This window comes from Brassica napus, chromosome C7, assembly GCF_020379485.1.
Source record: "Brassica napus cultivar Da-Ae chromosome C7, Da-Ae, whole genome shotgun sequence".
NCBI classification, from domain to species: Eukaryota; Viridiplantae; Streptophyta; class Magnoliopsida; order Brassicales; family Brassicaceae; genus Brassica; species Brassica napus.
In genome coordinates this window covers 41524375-41542581 of record NC_063450.1, presented here as the reverse complement: position 1 = coordinate 41542581, position 18207 = coordinate 41524375, and the positions used below count along the sequence as shown (strand labels likewise).

Sequence of the window (18207 nt, the reverse complement as noted above, 5' to 3'; positions counted from 1 at the left end):
TTGAGCTCGCATTCTGTCCCTGAAACACCTGAGAACCAAGTCTCAGTGGTTCCCAACCCCCTTGTAACGCTAGCCGTTCAGTCTGTCTCTGATGGTGACCAGAACTTGGCTAAGGAGATCTCAGTTGAGGAAGGCAAAAAGGATTCAACCCCTCCTCCGAAGGCTGTGAAGCAGAACCCTGCCCCCAAAACTACCCCAGTAAACGATTGGTGCAACCTCGCCAAAGGTCTAGGGAAGAGACTATCTAAAAAAGGAGAAGCATTTACCCTTCCTTCGGGTGAAGCTTGTATCAAAATACCAAACTCAGTTATTGAAAAGAACATGAAATCGTGGGAACCTTTTGTGCTGGGCCAGTTTTATTCGGATCCACCGTCTTAGGGTACTCTTCATAACATAGTCAACGGGATCTGGAGTAAACACTACCGGGACATCGCTGTTTCCAAGATGGAAGGGTTCGCCTTTCTCTTTCGGATACCAAATGCAGCGACAAGAACCAGGGTTATAAATCAGAGACTATGGCAGATTGAAGGTCAGACCATGTTCGTTGACAAATGGGAGCCTGGAGTGGTGCCTGCGAAGCCAGAGCTAACTTCAGCACATATCTGGCTGGAGCTGAGGAAATTTCCTTTTCAGTTCTTCAACGAGGACGGATTGGAACGCATAGCTGGCCTTGTGGGTGACCCGAAATACCTTCATCCTATGACGAAAAACAAAACGAACCTGGAGGTTGCTAAAGTGTGGACTATCATAGACCCCCGGGTCCCATTACCTGAAGCAGTAAACGTTCAGTTTGAATCCGGTGAAATTAGCAGGGTCTTGGTCTCTAGTCCTTGGATGCTGCCGGTTTGCGCTCTGTGCAAAGAGATTGGGCACGTTGCTAAGAGATGTCCATCTGTGAAGAAATTTCATGTGCTTTGCGCTAAATGTAACTCGAAGAATCACAACCTTAAAAACTTGCTCGCTGATCCGCAAGTAGGAGCCTAAAGGGAAGAAGACTCGAAGAGGTAAATCCAAGGAAAAGCGGCAGTGGAGGGTAGCTGAGCCGACCACTGATCCCGCAAAATCACCCCCGGTGCCTCAACAAACAGAACAGACACATACAGAGATAGACCATAGTTCTCTATTGGGCACTGTAAAGGATCAAGTTCATGGTGAATCGAGTGCTACTCCATCCTACCTCTAGTCAACGCGTCTAAGAAGTTCTTCACGCGCCTCAAAATCCTCTAACTCAGACATTCAGCCTGACTCTTCGGATGTTGACACCTTAGATTCAGAGCTAGAGGAAGGTGAACTCACTCGTTTTGAACCAGATTTTCAGCTGGTCAGAAATAAAAAGAAATTTTTAGGTCTGAAGGATAACAGGGGCAGGGGCCCCAAACCCAATTAGTATTATGTCGACGGACATTTTTTGCTGGAATGTACGCGGGCTAAATAAATTTAGTCACCGCAGCGGATTAAATAAATGGTGTAGGCGGAACTCTCCTCTTTTTGGTGGTATTCTTGAGACTCAAGTCAAAGAACCCAAGATGAATAAATTTGTGTCTCAACTGTTTCTGGGTTGGTCTGCAGAAGACAACTACGGCTTCTCGCCACTGGGAAAAATCTGGATGGTATGGCATCCGTCTATTTTGGCTACTGTTCTATCTAAATCCCTCCAGATGATTTTTGCTGAAGTCACCTGGCCTTCTGATGCTCAGACTAAGGTCTTCATCTCTGTTATCTATGCCTCAAATGACCCTGTCTTGCGCTCCTCGTTGTGGAATGAGATCACCGCTACTGAAGCTGGCCACGGCTTTGATAGAAAACCTTGGTTGATCGTCGGTGATTTTAATCAAATCAGAGACCCATCTGAGCACTCCTTGCCGCCTACCCTAAACATGGACAAAAGAATTAGGGAACTGAACCAATGCCTTCTCGATGCAAACTTAGAAGACCTGAACTACAGAGGCACTACTTTCACCTGGTGGAACAAACGAAAGTTAGACCCGCTGGCAAAGAAACTAGACAGATGTCTGGTTAATGATGACTGGTACAATGCCTTCCCATCTTCGGTGGCTCTCTTTGGTAGCCCAGTCTTCTCTGACCATGCAGCTATCTCCATCTGTCTCCAACCCGACAGGATAAGAGCGAAAAAACCCTTCAAATTTACAACTTTCTTTTAAAAAACTCTGATTTCCTTGTGACGGTTTTTACTAGCTGGTTCTCGTTTAATGTTACAGGATCAGCCAGGTTCAGGGTATCCAGAAAGCTCAAACTACTCAAGAACATCATCAGAGAGTTTAGCAAGCATAATTACTCGGGCATAGAGAAAAAAACGGCTCAGGCACACGAAAAATTGATACAAGCCCAAGCTGTGATGCTTCTGGCTCCATCTACCCCTAACGCTGTTTCTGAGTTAAAAGCCTTAGAGGAATGGGAGGAACTTTCGGTTGCAGAAGCTTCTTTCTTCTTCAAGAGATCCAGGATAAACTGGCTCTCTTTTGGAGACGGAAACTCAACTCTGTTCCATCGATATGCTTCGACGAGACAGGCCATGAACCATATCCATTTCCTCTTATCAGAGACAGGGGATAGGGTTGAATCGCAAGCAGTAGTTCAAAAACTATGTGTCGATTACTTCTCTGATCTTCTTGGCGCCCCTGTTTCTCCCCAAATGTTTGAGCAGAGCGACTTAAACATCCTCTTTGATTTCAAATGCTCACCAGAACAAATCTCAGGGTTCCAAAAGGAGTTCACCGCAGCAGATGTTAGGGAAGCATTCTTCTCACTCCCAAAAAATAAAACGGGAGGGCCAGATGGTTACTCGGCCGAGTTCTTCACTTCAACGTGGCCTATCATTGGCCCGGAGATTACTGAAGCTGTGTTAGAATTCTTTCAATCAGGAAGGCTCCTGAAACAATGGAACACGGCAAATCTGGTTCTCATATCGAAGAAGACGAATGCATCTCTACCATCTAATTTCCGGTCAATCTCTTGTCTGAACACGGTCTACAAAGTTATATCCAAGCTGCTGGCTTCTAGGCTGAAAGAGATTCTTCCTTTGATGATCTCAAAATCACAATTGGCTTTCCTACCGGGACGCCTGCTTGCGGAGAACGTCCTCCTAGCAACGTACCTTGTCAATGTCTACAACTCACAAACCGTATCCCCGAGAGGTATGCTTAAGGTTGATTTAAGGAAAGCATTTGATAGCGTTCGCTGGGACTTCATACTAGCCTCTCTGTGTGCGCTGGCCGTGTCGGAGACCTACATCAAGTTTATTGCGGAATGCTTGTCCACCGCCTCCTTCTCAGTCTTGGTAAATGGTGTTGCTAGTGGTTTCTTCACGAGTTCCAAAGGAATCCGGAAGGGGGATCCTCTCTCTCCGTACCTATTTGTTCTCGCCATGGAATGCTTGTCCCGTTTGCTCCAATCCAGATATGAGGCAGGTCACATCGGTTATCATCCTAGAACTGAGGAGCTTAAGATCTCGCACTTCATGTTTGCCGATGATGTTATGATCTTCTTTGACGGAACTAGTAACAGCCTCCATGGCATCTCAGAGTGCCTAGACGACTTCGCTTCGCGGTCAGGTCTTCACATGAACACCACTAAAACTGAGCTGTTTACCTCGGCTATTGACCAAACTGAAACCGCTGCCATCACTTGCTACGGTTTCCCCTCTGGTCAACTCCCGATTCGATATCTTGGCCTGCCTCTCATGTGTAGGAAGTTGAAAATATCAGAGTACGCCCCGCTAATGACTAAGCTTACTGCTAGCTTCCAGTCATGGTCTGTCAAGCTACTATCCTTTGCGGGCAGACTACAACTCCTCAAGATGGTCATCTTTGGCACGGTAAATTTCTGGATGTCCGCTTTCATCCTGCCCAAAGGTTGTATTAAACTCATTGAATCGCTCTGCTCCAAGTTTTTATGGGCTGGGAGCGTTGACAAGAGGGCCATTGCAAAGATATCTTGGACTACAGTTTGCCTCCCCAAAGAGGAAGGTGGTCTTGGGCTTAGGAGTTTTATAACCTGGAATCATGTGCTTTGTCTAAAGTTTATTTGGATTTTATTATCCAAATCACCTTCTTTATGGGCTGATTGGCACTGGAACATCCATCTTAACGAGCATTCCTTCTGGACGATCACGGCGTCAGCCTCGGACTCTTGGATGTGGAAGAAGCTACTTGACTTACGACCGATTGCGCTCCGTTTCATCAGAACGAGACTTGGAAATGGCCGGGAAGCAAGCTTCTGGTACGACGACTGGACTCCCTTGGGCCAGCTCATCACTCACATTGGTCCCGCGGGACCTAGATGCTTGCGAGTCCGAAAGGAAGCGGTCGTTGCTGACGCAATCAGAGACTCGACCTGGGCCCTTCCTCACCCCAGATCACAACAGGAAGTCGATTTGCATATCCATCTCACTTCCATAATTTTGCCATTAAATGTTGATGCTGTTGATGAATATGAATGGGTTGCTAGTGATATTTCTCTCCACACTTTCAGGTCTTCAGCAACCTGGGAAACGCTAAGGCCTAGAGAGGAAGTTAAAGATTGGATGAATGTGGTATGGTTTAAAGGGGCCATCCCCAAGCTCAGCTTCACAATGTGGATAGCGAATTATGATCGACTTCCTACTAGGTCCAGGCTTGCGGCTTGGGGAATGCAAATATCACCCGCGTGTCCGTTCTGCTCCTGTCACGATGAAACCAGGGACCACCTTCTCTTAGCTTGCCGATACAGTCAGGATGTCTGGAGGGAAGTGTTCCACCGTTGTCTATCTCCTACAGCAACGATCACCAACTGGTCAGAATTGCTGTCTTGGATCAGAAGTGCCTCTTCCTGCAGCCTCAACCTCCTCATGAAGCTAGCAACTCAATCAGTCATATACCACCTTTGGAAGCAGAGAAACAACCTTGTGCACAACCAGGAATCCATCACGGCCACAACTGTTTTCCCAGGCATTGACAAAGAGATAAAGAACATCATCTCAGCAAGAAGGCTGAGAAAGAGATTTAGACCCCTTATGAACATGTGGCTGGGATAAGGGACTTAGGATATTCTCAATTATATGTACCATCTTGTTTTTTATTCTTTTTTGCCAATATAGTTCAGAACTAAGATATTACCTTGTAAGATCTTTCCTTCATTATATGATATTTACAATTTAGCAAAAAAAAAAAGAAAAAAGTCTCAGTCCGTAGAATTATTACTAGGAATATAGTAAGAAATGACGAGAAAACACTCTTTACATATCGATGTTTTGCAAATTTATATTCCACTCAAAAGAAATGCAAAGGTATCACTGTTAAGCTCCCGAAAACCTACAATATCAATCTTGACGGTAACATATACAGCCGACAAAAGTTAAACTCCACGGCCGTCACAAATTGGTTTTCGCGGACTTACTCCACAAAACTATTGCAATCGTGTCGTTATTCTCCGAGCCAAAACAGGAAGCTACTGTACTATCCATGTTTGGTAAGGTAATACACTTGCAATGTCTTATAGTTAGGTTTTGAATGGGAGGTGGAGGAAAAAACGGTTCTTCCATTCAAGTGGATCGCACACACATCAATTGCCATTCATGCAAATTATTTGATTTTGATAAGCGGTTCAATTAATTAATAAAATAATCAAAACAGTAGTTACGGTTCAAGCAGTCCAAATTTTATAAAGTGATTTTCTTGATCCACTTTACACAGTAGAAACACAAGGGTTTTGATGTGTATGTGGTGTATCCTTCTACTTTAATTTTAATATGTTTTTTGTTATTATTTTGTTTAATAGAAGTCTGAATATTGTAGAGTTATTATGTTAGACAACTATAAAGCTTAACATTATATACTAGTCTCTTAAAAACAAAAATATTTTAAATTATCTAATTATTTTTACAACAAAATATCACCTAATTTAAAACTATAAATTAATACTTTTTATATTCATAATATACTAATATAACATATATTTACTCATTAAAATTTGTTAAAACTCTCTCTGTATACAAAATATTAATGTTTTCATTTTTTTGTATACAAAGAATTGATGTTTTACCTTTAATTAATGCATTTTGTTTAAAACATAATATATCAATAATATTATAAGATAATAAAATTATAAATAAATATTTTGAGTTGAATTATGAAATATACTGGAAATATATTATTTTAACTGAATATAATAATCATATATATTTTAGACCGCTTGATCCGCTCGTTCTGCTTGATCCGCTCTTGTTCTACTCGATCCACTTGATCCGCTAGATCCACAACGCTTGATCCGATTTTCCATTCGGAACCTTAGATGTTACTTTTTGCAAAAAAATTGTAGTTTGAAAGATTTGTTTGTTACATTTCCCCTATTTATTGTGTATATTTTATTGTGTATAAATCCAAAATAGTGATGGCTTTTTGTCTGTGGTCCTATGTCATCAGTATGATGATTTCTCTGGTGCAAGCGGCAACGCTTGTTGACTAGTGAATACCGATTCCGATAATGTCTAGATTCATTACGTTAATGTCTGGACGATGATTTTTTATTTGTTTATTGATGTGGTTACAATTCAGATATTTTAATCATTTAGTTGAAATGATATATATGAGGAATTCTTCATATGACGATGGATCATTAAAATTATATAAATAATGAGTTCTTGGAACTGATCTTATTTTTTGCAATGAAAGGTTGAAATGCCTTGCACCACTTGCTGTGCATTACCCCCTTTCACATCTATTAAATTATCATTCGACCAAGTAATCAATAGAAATAAGAATTTACATAAATCGACTGAACATATCCTCCCCCCCCCCCCCCCCCCCTAGTTTGGAATATAAAGTGTGATTAATCTAAGCTACGAAAACTTAAAGGGAAATAATAGTGAAATGTTTTTCTAAAAACCATAAATCTAAAAAGAAGTTTTATATTATTATTTAAAATATTGTTAAAATTCAGGTTATAACATATGCAACTAAATTCTGAATATACTACAAAAGAAGACAAAAAATCGAAATGATGGAGAAGATAAGTTTTTGAAATATTTGTTAAATGTAGCTACCTACAAAGTTAGTTAACATTAAAATTAGTATAACATAATATATACATCTATAGTTAGATATTATATACTATATACTTAGTGTTAGGAAAATCGGTCAGTTTATATAAGAAAAATCTGATATGAATTAATATGTATAAGTTGCTCAAAAAAATTAAGATGTTAAATTTTCCATTTAAATTAATTAGACCCATGTCGTGAACTAACGATCTATATCCATTGAACTGAAAAATGACACGCGTAAGAGCAAGAGCATCAGTGAACCCCCGTTGGGGTTCATCTTTTCAATTTTTTATTATTAAATTTTTTTCTATTTCTTTTTGAATTTAAAAAAAAAACTACACCAATCGCGGGTCGCCACGATACGTAGGATCCGCGCTACAGTGTTAAACTTTAGGAGAGAGGGGTTCTGCCGAGAGAGCTTTAGGAGAGAAAGGTTCATGTGATTGGGTTATTTTTTTTTTTTTTTTTTATTTCTGTGTGAACTCCCTTCGTAAACTTTCAATGCGGATGCTTTTAGCACTGTCACAAACGCATTTAACTTGGCATAGTAAATGTAATCGTTGCAAACGGTTGACGAAAATAAATGGTCTTGTAAATTATTGGAAGGAAGCCAACAAGAGCGTGCAAAGGCAGAGAGAGTCCCACAAGGTAAATCGATAAGAGCACCGTTATTGGAGTTTTTAAAGGAGGTTTCTTAAAAAAAAGCAATGTGTGGCTCCACCAAACCATAAAAATCAGTCTCCAAAGTCATGAAATAAGGATCCCTTGTGGTGGATTTTTTATTGTTCGTGGGCACACTGACACGTGGCGGTCTGCGATTGGTGCGCTTTTTAATTTTTTTTTTAATCAGACAAAAATAAATAAAATTTTTTAGAAATCTTTAGGTGAGTTTCAGGAATAATGCTGCTCTTAGCCTTTAACTAAAATATTTGACTGAGCGGTCAGAATTGCTAGGTAATAAGAACAACGAGAGGCTTTTGATACACCGTATGACCGTAACAATATGAATCGAATATATAGAATCTTTTGGCGTTTAATAACCTATAATATATACCAATAAAGGTACCAAATAGAGAGAGAAGACAGCAATGGTAAAATGACACATGTTTAGCTCGGTCACCTACGTGTGGTAAGAAGTCTTCAGGTCACGTGGCAGATACTATGAACAAAGAGGAGATATTGTCCGAATTCATTTACTACAGTTACAACGGAACGCATATATAAGTATAGTTTTGAGGTTCTCTCTCCCAGCATGTATTAATTAAGACACTCTGTATAGGCTTTTATTATTCAGAGAGGAAAGAGATGGAGAGAAGCTTCAAGATGAAGAATAATAATACCAACTCAACAAGGAGCAATCTGATGAAAGATAATGAACTGTTTCATGTGATTCACAAAGTTCCATGTGGAGATACTCCCTATGTCAAAGCCAAACATGCTCAGGTACATATTCTTCTTCTTTGAGTTTTGCTTTTTGTTTTTCAGTTTTCTTTTGTGAATTAAATTTTTACAAGATTACATATTCATTTATATGGTAGTTTCTATCGAATTCATCTACTATTTTATGAACTTTATAAGTGGAAAGTATTCAGGTATAAGATAGAAGTATAGAAATACATATGTTTAGTGTGAATTTTGGTGTAATTTGGATTGGATACTTTTGTATTTTTCTGTTTGCCTGAAAATTAGTGAGTGGCTTAGTCGATAATTATTACAAGACAAGCTAGACTTCGTGATTTTTTCTTTCTTTAAAGTTATGCCTGAAAGTTTGGTATTTGCTAAAAAAAAAAAAAAAAAAAGTTTTGGTATTTGCTATGTTTTTAAAACCGAATTTGAACGATGGAACAAAAAAGCAGTTTGTTAACTATAATCTCAAATCCTTTTCCCATTTTTAGCTGATTATGCAGTAATACCAAACTAATATGATACGATGTAGACTAGAAAAAAGTAATCTTGCGGTGTGCATATCGAGAGTCACTAGTCGCACCAAAACGTGCGGATTCTCGCATTAATATTCGCGTTTATTACTTTTCATCCGAGTGGTGCAATTAGTCTTCACGTCCCAAAGATTATTCTTCTTTACAGTTTATATTGGCATATCCGCTCATACTTTTGAACTTTTTAATATATATATTCAGATGGGAATAGACGAATAGTGAAGTGACATTATTATTAGTTAAGAAGACTTGCGAGTATATGTAACATATGTTGGGTTGCAGTTGTTAGAGAAGAACCCGGAGATGGCAATAGTGTGGTTTTGGAAAGCCATTAACACAGGAGACAGAGTAGACAGTGCTCTCAAGGACATGGCTGTTGTAATGAAACAACTTGACCGTTCTGAAGAAGCCATCGAAGCCATCAAATCTTTTCGTCCTCGTTGTTCCAAGAACTCCCAAGATTCCCTCGACAATGTCCTCATCGACTTATACAAGGTCCTACTATAACCACACATTTATCTACTTGCACTCAAACATAAATAAACTGTGGGTCTTGGAGATTAGTCTTAAACTATTATTAATAATATGTTATCAAAGCACTCATATGTGGTGATTTCTTACAAATGAATAGAAATGCGGGAGAATGGAGGAGCAAGTTGAGTTGTTAAAGAGGAAACTAAGGCAGATCTATCAAGGAGAGACTTTCAACGGTAAACCCACAAAGACCGCTCGATCCCACGGCAAAAAGTTTCAAGTGACTGTTCAACAAGAAATCGCAAGACTACTGGTAAATAATGATCCAATGACTTGTAACCAACTTATGTTTGTTTTACTTTCCGCACGGTGGACTGACTATTTAACGTGGAATAAATATACCAGGGGAACTTGGGGTGGGCATATATGCAACAAGCCAAGTACTTGTCAGCAGAAGCGGTATACAGAAAAGCACAGATGGTGGAGCCAGACGCTAACAAATCTTGCAACCTCGCGATGTGTCTTATCAAACAGGGCAGGTTTGAGGAAGGAAGATCGGTTCTTGACGATGTTCTCGAGTCTAGGGTTTTGGGTGCGGATGATCGTAAAACAAGGCAACGAGCTGATGAGCTCCTGGGTGAGCTAGAGGTTTCGCTGCCACTTCGGCGAGATGCTGAGATGGAGGATGTATTGGAGAATATCTTAGACGATGACTTTGTTCTTGGGCTTGAACAGATAACGACCAGTAGTTTTAGATCTAAGAGATTGCCAATCTTCGAACAGATCTCTTCTTTTAGATCTTCTTTTAGAAATCAGCTAGTTTGCTAATAGTTTGATTTTATGTTTCCTAAATGTATCATTTTTTTTTTTGTAACACAGACTTCCATTAAAATTAAAACCCAATGTTTAAGGGAGACATTACAAGAGATTCATTATGAAGAGCTTGCTTAGCAAGAGCATCAACATCCCTATTCCTATTGCGTGGGATCCAAGAAAAGGAAATCGAATCAAAAGCAGCAGACAGACAAGTGATATCTTCCACAATTCCGTAAATTTCAATTGCTGGAGGTCCAGTCGTGAGAGCTTTAACGAGGTTGATCGAGTCTGTTTCTAGGTGCACATGCCGATGGCCCTTCTCTATGCATAGCGATATTGCTTCGCGCACTGCCAGCCCCTCCGCTATTAAAGGGGAGGAGACGAAGTAGCAATGGGCTTGGAATGAGGATCTAGCCTCTGCTTCAGTGACAGTCCAGTCGAGTCCCACTAGTTGTCTGTCTGTTCTCCAAGCTGCATCTGTTTTGATTTGGACAGAGTTTGTCGGTCTGAGAGAATTCTTTATGTGTCCTCTTGGTTTGGCAGTTGTTGGTTTAATTTGTTCTCCTAGCCATTCTCGAGCTGCAGAGACAGCTCTGTTCACGATGTCTCGTGGTGCGGTCTCTTTGTTGCTGAAAATGTAGTTGTTCCTGGCTATCCATAATTGCCAAAGTATCCATGGCGCCAGAGGGCCTGAGCTCACTCCAGTAGGTGGAAGACAAACCGCATCACACAGCGAGGGCCAGCTGGTTTCTAAGTCTATCAATCCTCTAGTATCAATGCTGGCAGAGAATGGAGCAAGCTTCCACACTTCTTGAGCCATACCGCAATGGAGGAATAGATGATTGATAGATTCAGGGGAGTTACATCTCTTACAGTTTAGAGCTGACGTGATGTTTCGTAAGGCGAGTCCTACTCCCACCGGGAGAGCTCCTCTGAAGATCTTCCAAAGGAACAGTTTGAGTTTTGGGGCAGTAGGGAGTCGCCATATTCCATCATACCACTTGAAAGGAGTTGCAGGGTCGATAGGCTCGTTGAGCTCAGCCACTTCTAGAGCTGCTTTGTACCCAGTTTTCGTTGTATATTCTCCATAAGACGTTCCGAGCCAAACAAGTTTGTCCGGGGCTCCGGTTTTGCTTGGCTTGATACTCAGGATCCTGTTTTCTTCGTGAGGAAGTAGACGTCAGACTGCTTCTCTATCCCAGTCTGTTCCATCAGCTCTGAGAAGACTAGATACATTAAGCTCGCCTTGGTTTTCTGGTTGAGGTCCCATGGGCCTGCTCTGTTCCGAGAAGCTGAGCCAGGGGTCATTCCATACTCGGATGGACTCTCCATTGCCTACTACCCAACCTGAACTGCTGAGGATAAGATCTCGGCCTATTAAAATGCCTCTCCAGCCATGTGATTCAACAGATTTGTGAGTCGCTTGGAGTAGGGAGGAATCTTGATGATATTTGCCCTTTAGGATGCGGCTTAGGAGGCAAGAGGGGTGATGGATTAATCGCCAACTCAACTTGCCTAAGAAAGCATCATTAAAGCTCTGGAAATCCTTGAATCCTAAGCCTCCATCATGTTTCGACTGTGTCATTTTATCCCAAGAGACCCAAGCCATTTTCCTGTTTCCGTCTTTTCCGTCCCACCAAAACCTCGTCAGCGCAGATTGTATTCGATCGCAAAGAGAGACAGGGAGCTTAAAGCATGTCATCGCGTGAGATGGAACAGGCGTGAGGACGCTCTGTAGCATCACCATTTTCCCCGCAGTAGAGAGGAACTTGTTAGACCAGCCGCTAGCTTTGTTTTGTATCCTCTTGATGATGGAAGAGAAGATGTCTCGCTTACGTTTCCCGAAGTGCTCTGGCAACCCGAGATATTTTCCCACCCCGCCCTCTTTTTGTATGTCTAGAGTGTTCCTGATACAGCTCTTGAGGGTAAGAGGCGTCTTACGGGAGAAGGAGATCGACGACTTTGCAGTGTTGATCGTCTGACCCGAGGCTCCTTCGTATTGTTTCAAGATCGTCCGTAGAGCTGAGGCACTGTCCTTGGTCGCTTTGATGAAAAACATCGTATCGTCCGCAAAGAGCAAGTGATTGACTCTCGGTCAGGCTCGTGCTACTTTGATCCCCTTCATCTCTCCACTTTCTTGCGCTCTATTACACAACCCCGAAAGAACTTCACCACATAATATGAATAGATATGGTGATAGTGGGTCTCCTTGACGGATTCCTCTGCTCGGTTTAACTCTTCCTCTAGGCGAACCGTTGATGAGAAAGGCGTAGGTAACAGTAGAGACACATTCCATGATCCAAGCGGTCCATATCGGATGGAATTCCAATCTGTCAAGGACCAGCTTGATAAACTCCCACTCAAGCCTATCATAAGCTTTGCTTATATCCGTCTTAACCGCCATAGAGCACCGTTTCTTAGCTTTAGAGGTTTGTAGAAACTGAAGAACCTCATGGGTTATCAAAACATTGTCGGAGATGGCTCTTCCGGGGATAAAGGCGGACTGGTTTTCGGAGATAATGGAGGAAAGAAGTGGTTGTAGTCTCTTGGTTAAGATCTTGGAGATGATCTTGTAGTAGACATTACATAGAGCTATCGGACGGTAGTCCGCCACTGTTTGGGGACTGTGAATTTTCGGAATCAGGCGAATGAAGGTTTCATTAATCTTGGCTGGAAGCTTTCCGGTTTCGAAGAAGCCTCTGATTTCCGCTACTATATCGTCTCCAATGCTGTCCCAATGGGTATGGAAGAAACCCGCTGAGAAGCCGTCTGGCCCGGGGGCTTTATCAGCATGGATCGAGAAGATGGCTTCTTTAATCTCTTCCTTATCCGGGATTTGGATCAACCTTTCATTCTCTGTCGCTGAGATCTTTGGTTGGAGGGCTTTTCTCACTACTTCTTCTCGCTCACCAGCTGAACTTGTGAAAAGGTTCTGGAAATAGTGGACTATGACCTTAGCAATCTGCTCCTCTTTGTATACAGGTTTGCCCTCCGCATCTTCCAGGAATGAGAAGTCATTGGCTCGTTTCCTGTTCTTGGTGGTGGCGTGGAAAAAACCCGAGTTCCTGTCGCCAAGTTTGAGCCACAAGAGTCTACTTCGCTGTCTCCAGTACGCTTCCTCAGCGTTGTATGCTTCTTTTAGCTCGGTGGAGAGTTGGTGAATGAGCGCGAGATCATTAGTTGGGCTAGATTGGGCAGCCTCAAGCTCTTCCCGCTTTTGCTCTATCATTAAGTGACTGTTTGATTGCTTGGTCTTGTTCCATCTGGAGATAGCTCCACGGACTGCACTGATTTTTCCTGCAACTGGTTTGTTCCGGGTTTCATGCCATGCAGCTTGGATTAATGCTGTAACCTCGGGATTGTCCTTTAGGCGTCTATCGTATCTAAAGATGCACCGACGCTTCCGCTTGCACGGTTCAAAGATCGACAGTAGAGGTTTGTGGTTTGAACCCTCATAGGTCAGATAAGCACTTCTCGCTGATGGGAAGATCGTTGCCCACGTCGAGTTTGCGGCGGCTCGGTCTAAACGGCAGCGTACAAGGAAATCTCCACGTTTACCTCGCCTTGAGAGTGAATCACCAGAATGTGGTATATCGAACAGGTCGCCCTCAGCAAAGAAAGTTCTCAGGTCGGAGAAAGAACCTTCTGGCCGTTCCGGGCCCCCTTCCTTCTCTTCGTTGCATAGAAGATCATTGAAATCACCGGTGATATACCATGGGGAGTTTCGTAGGTCAGACAAAGAGATGAGATAGTTCCATAGATTCCTCCGTTGTGTTTTATCAGTATCTCCATAGATAAAAGAGGCAAAAAACTTTTTTCCTTCATATTCAATCTCTGTATCAAAAAGATTAGCATTCGCCTCCAAAACAACAAGATTGATTTCATGTTTCCAAAAGAGGGCGAGACCCCCTGCCCCGTGACCCGTCGGGGGAACAAGATCATAATACTCGTAGCCTAGGTGCTTGAATTTTTCGAGTACAAACGCATTGGGGTTTTTTGTTTCCATGAGGAAAAAGATATCCGGGTAGTGATCCTTCTTAAGCTCCCGGAGTCGTTGAACTGTCCAGGGGTTCCCCAAACCTTGACAGTTCCAACTCATAATTTTTAAGGACCGAGAGGAGGCGGTTTTTGAAAATCCGCCTTCTTGCGCTTCGACGACGCTGGAATCATATGAACGAGGGGTTGGTTTTCAGAGTTTTGTGAGGACGTCCTTTGGCCAGCGCTATCTCGAGAAGTATCCCTTCTGCTTCTTGATCCTCGAGGTCTTGCCTCTTCCATGACTGGCAGCTTTCGGCGGCAAGGGGGTGGTTTTTGTTGGACTTTTCTTTTACGAGAGCATGATCCTGCAAGGGGTATAGGACTAGGTAGTTTTCTTGTTTTTTTTCCCGGAGGACGTCCTAGTTTTTTGCGGAGGCCCGCTTCTGATGTTTGGTGGTTCTCCTGTTGGAGAGCTGGAGAAGGTGGTCCCAGTCTGAGCAGGGCTGGTATACGTCCCGGGCTTTCTACGTTTGCATCAGTAGGTTGTAGCTCAGTGTGGTTAGCGAGGGATGAACGTACAATCCGCACAGCTGTTTCCTCTAGCTGGCCCTGTTTCTCAGCTTGTCGTACACGTTCTCTGCGAGCCGCATTTTCTGTTGGATCCGCAGTCGAGGTGTATTGTAGCATTACTTCTCGAACCTCTCCCAATGCTTCATTAAAAGCTTCAAGCGGCAGGTCGTGGTTTGGATCTTGAAGGGGAGTCCCCCTATCAGAGATCAGGTGATTCTTATTCGAGTCATTTGTTTCTTCTCTGGCTTCTCCAGCTGCGAGGGGAGTTCTCGGTAAATTGCTATTGTCAGCGAGATGTCTTACAGGCATAGACATATGCTGGTTTGAGCCACGATAGACCTCCCTGTATACAGAAGTATGTGATGATCGATCTTTGTGTGCAGGGCCATGATCATAAGGTTTCCATCGCGCCTTTGTGCCATCTCTCCCCCTTCCATGAGTGTTCCTGAAGACTCGTGAGTCTTCTCGGTGGAGATCATCGAATCGCCTTTCTTTGGAATAGTCTTGTTGTGGTCTAGAGTAAGAGGGGGTCTGCCTTCTATCAAAAGGTGGGGGAGGTGGGAGATTCGTAAAGGGTGGTCTGTCACTGGTGTTTCTCGGGGAAGTGACTAGGTGGGAACGCCCATCATCCAGAGCAAGCGGTCACTTCCCTACTTTTTTCTATTCTGCTTTAGCTTTCAAGCAGTCTCTGAACTCGTGGTCTAGGCGGTAGCAATAGGAGCAGTGCTTACCTAGCTTTTCGTACACCAGCTGCGCATTTACTTCGTCGCCATTTGGGTATTCAACAATAGAACTGGTGATGAGGGGAAGTCTCCCGTTAACTTGTACACGCATACGGACACTAAGGGACGTTATTTCAGCTTCCTCATACACACCAATGTCATTGCCAATACATTTCATGGTTGGCTCAGTCCAGAGATGGACTGGAATGCCTTGTACCTTAATCCAAAACGGGATAAGGGAGGGGAAGTCTGGCGCCGTGGTGGGAATCCATCTTTCCACAATAACCATCCAGTTGGTGTATTGGTAGGGCCGTTTCTCCAAGATGGTGAGGAGGTCCTCTTCTATCTCAAATTGAAATTGGAACATACCCTGGCCAAGGTCCGATCCAACTGGCCGGGTTTCAGTGCTCCAGCGGTCTGTAAAGTATGGGAGGAGGGATCTTACTTTTTGAGTAGATGGATTAGTGACTCTTCCAATCAAGGTGAGTGAGTGTTTTTGTAGCAGGTAAGAGTTCTCCGGCTCAGGAACTCGTACTCGAGCAGTTCTCGGTGCTTTGTAGGGGTCTGAGACCAGATTTTTCCCTTTCTCAGCTGCTGTTAGTCTTCTATTCTCCATGACACTTCAGAATGTCAAAGGAGAGAGTTTAAGCTTGGTCGGGTGGGGAAGCGTCGAAGTAGCTCGTGAGCAGGGCAAATGGAATCTCAGAGGTGAATCAAGGAGGCAGAACAAGGGATTCCCAGCTTTGTTCTGTGTCGGGTCTTGTGCTTTTTAGGATAAGTCGATAGTCTCCATTTGCTTCAGGGTTGGAGTTGGCGCCATAGGTGAACGCGGAGGCCCGTCGTTCAGACTGCCGGTGAATCGGTGCGTCGGTCCCGCCGACCCGAGTCGGGGGAGTGAACCCGGCGGATCGTGTCTACAGACGGTGGGTGGAGAAGAGGGACCGATGGGTATTTCCAAAAGCAGCAGGAATTTGAAAAGATTCTTTCGGTTGCAGAAAAGTAGGTTCCAATACAGGAAATAGACCAGTGAATAAAAAGGTATCACCAGCAAGTCAACTAGTTAAGGACCTTTCTCGTACTTCGTGTCTGGGAGAGAAAAGAGTGATTCGTGTCTGGGAGAGAAAAGAGTGATCTTCCTAAATGTATCATATATTTCGTGTTTCATAGTTTAATGTGTTAGAACATATAATGTGTTCTTGCGTAAATTCTGTAATATACAACAATAATGGTGTCACCTTGAGGACTTCTAGTTGCTTTAATTACTTACGGTTGATATCAGTGGTTGAGTGTTAAGACTCCAGTGGATCATCGGTTAGATACGATAACAGATGAATAACGATAAGTAAGTACTAAATTACTAATGATATAAAGTTTAACATGGTTTATCCATAGATAAAAAAAAATTTATTATTGGAGGCGAATATATAAGAGTTAAATGTTTTAAAATCTTTATTAAGATTTTTTTATCACGATAAATATACAAAGATAAATTTTAGTTAAAATTTGCAAAAAGCAAATTAGTGATATTCATTCAGTAGGAAACTGATGTATCACTCCTATATATTAATTGAGGAACATTTGAAAAAATATAACCTCAATTTAGTAATAATTAAAAAAAAATATCTTGCTTATGTGTCAATCAATTAAATAGTTAATTAATCCTACGTGTCAGCCTCACATTGAAATTGAAAAACATGTTGGTCCAATTCTATTTTTATATCTCACTAGAAACATTTAATACCAAATATATGATATCATATGATATTAACTAAAGCAAGGTGACTATTTATTATATATTATTTCCTTAAATAAAACCTACGGAATTACCTAATGTGATTATGATATATATAGTAATTAATGATTTTAAATAATGAAGATTTTCTAATAATCTGTATGATTTTTATCATTTTTGTTTAATTCTTTACTATTAAAATAAATTATACAATTACATTAATCATATATTAAAAATTTAGATTTTTTTGTATATATTGTATTTTGAATTTTTCAAAACGAGTATAAATTACTAAAACTGTTAAAAGTCCCACATAAACTTTTGTGATCAATGTTTAAATTTTTTTCTATAATAAGATACAATGATAATAAAATCATATAAATAAATAATTTTATTTTAATATGTGTTTATGTTAATATATATATATATATATATACTTCATATCGTTTAAATTTAATTATATATCATATACGATAGATAAGATTGATTGTTTTGATTTATTTATTCTAAAATGGTTGCGAATAAACAAGAGCGGTCATTTGATTTATATGTGCAAGCCAATTTATTACGTAATAGTAACTGACTAGGTGATGATCCGCGCCCTGCGCGGGGTGAATAGACTAAAAAAAATTATAAATTTAATCAATAGATATTGAATAGGTTAAAGCAATAGTGAGATATTATACATGGTTTAGATTTAGGAGTTCAATCCGGCAAAACCGAACCGAAATAGAAAAAATGTTTTGAATTTGGTAATACCGAATATACCGAATGGATGTTATTTTTTTTTTTAAATGCGCTATATGGATATGGTTTGGCATATAAACTAATTATACTGATCAAAGCGAATAAAATGAAAATATGTTGTATAATTATATGTAAATTCTATAATATAATTAGTAACATATACATAATTTATTTATTGATATGGCCTTCATA

The 18207-nt window shown here is 41.3% G+C and overlaps 2 protein-coding genes across 2 annotated transcripts; both read left to right on the top strand.

Annotated features, from left to right (window-relative positions):
• The first annotated feature begins 444 nt into the window (after positions 1 to 444).
• LOC125590628 lies at positions 445 to 5032 on the top strand. Its single transcript, XM_048764263.1, has 4 exons — positions 445 to 972; positions 1184 to 1286; positions 1570 to 2064; positions 2220 to 5032. The coding sequence occupies exons 1-4, from the start codon at positions 445 to 447 to the stop codon at positions 5030 to 5032; spliced, it is 3939 nt and encodes a 1312-aa protein (XP_048620220.1).
• A 3196-nt stretch (positions 5033 to 8228) lies between these two features.
• On the top strand, positions 8229 to 10369 carry LOC106349021 (protein SULFUR DEFICIENCY-INDUCED 1). Its single transcript, XM_013788895.3, has 4 exons — positions 8229 to 8482; positions 9259 to 9471; positions 9608 to 9763; positions 9856 to 10369. Exons 1-4 carry the CDS (start codon positions 8345 to 8347, stop codon positions 10276 to 10278), a joined length of 930 nt encoding a protein of 309 aa, XP_013644349.2. The 5' UTR covers positions 8229 to 8344; the 3' UTR covers positions 10279 to 10369.
• Positions 10370 to 18207: the final 7838 nt, after the last annotated feature.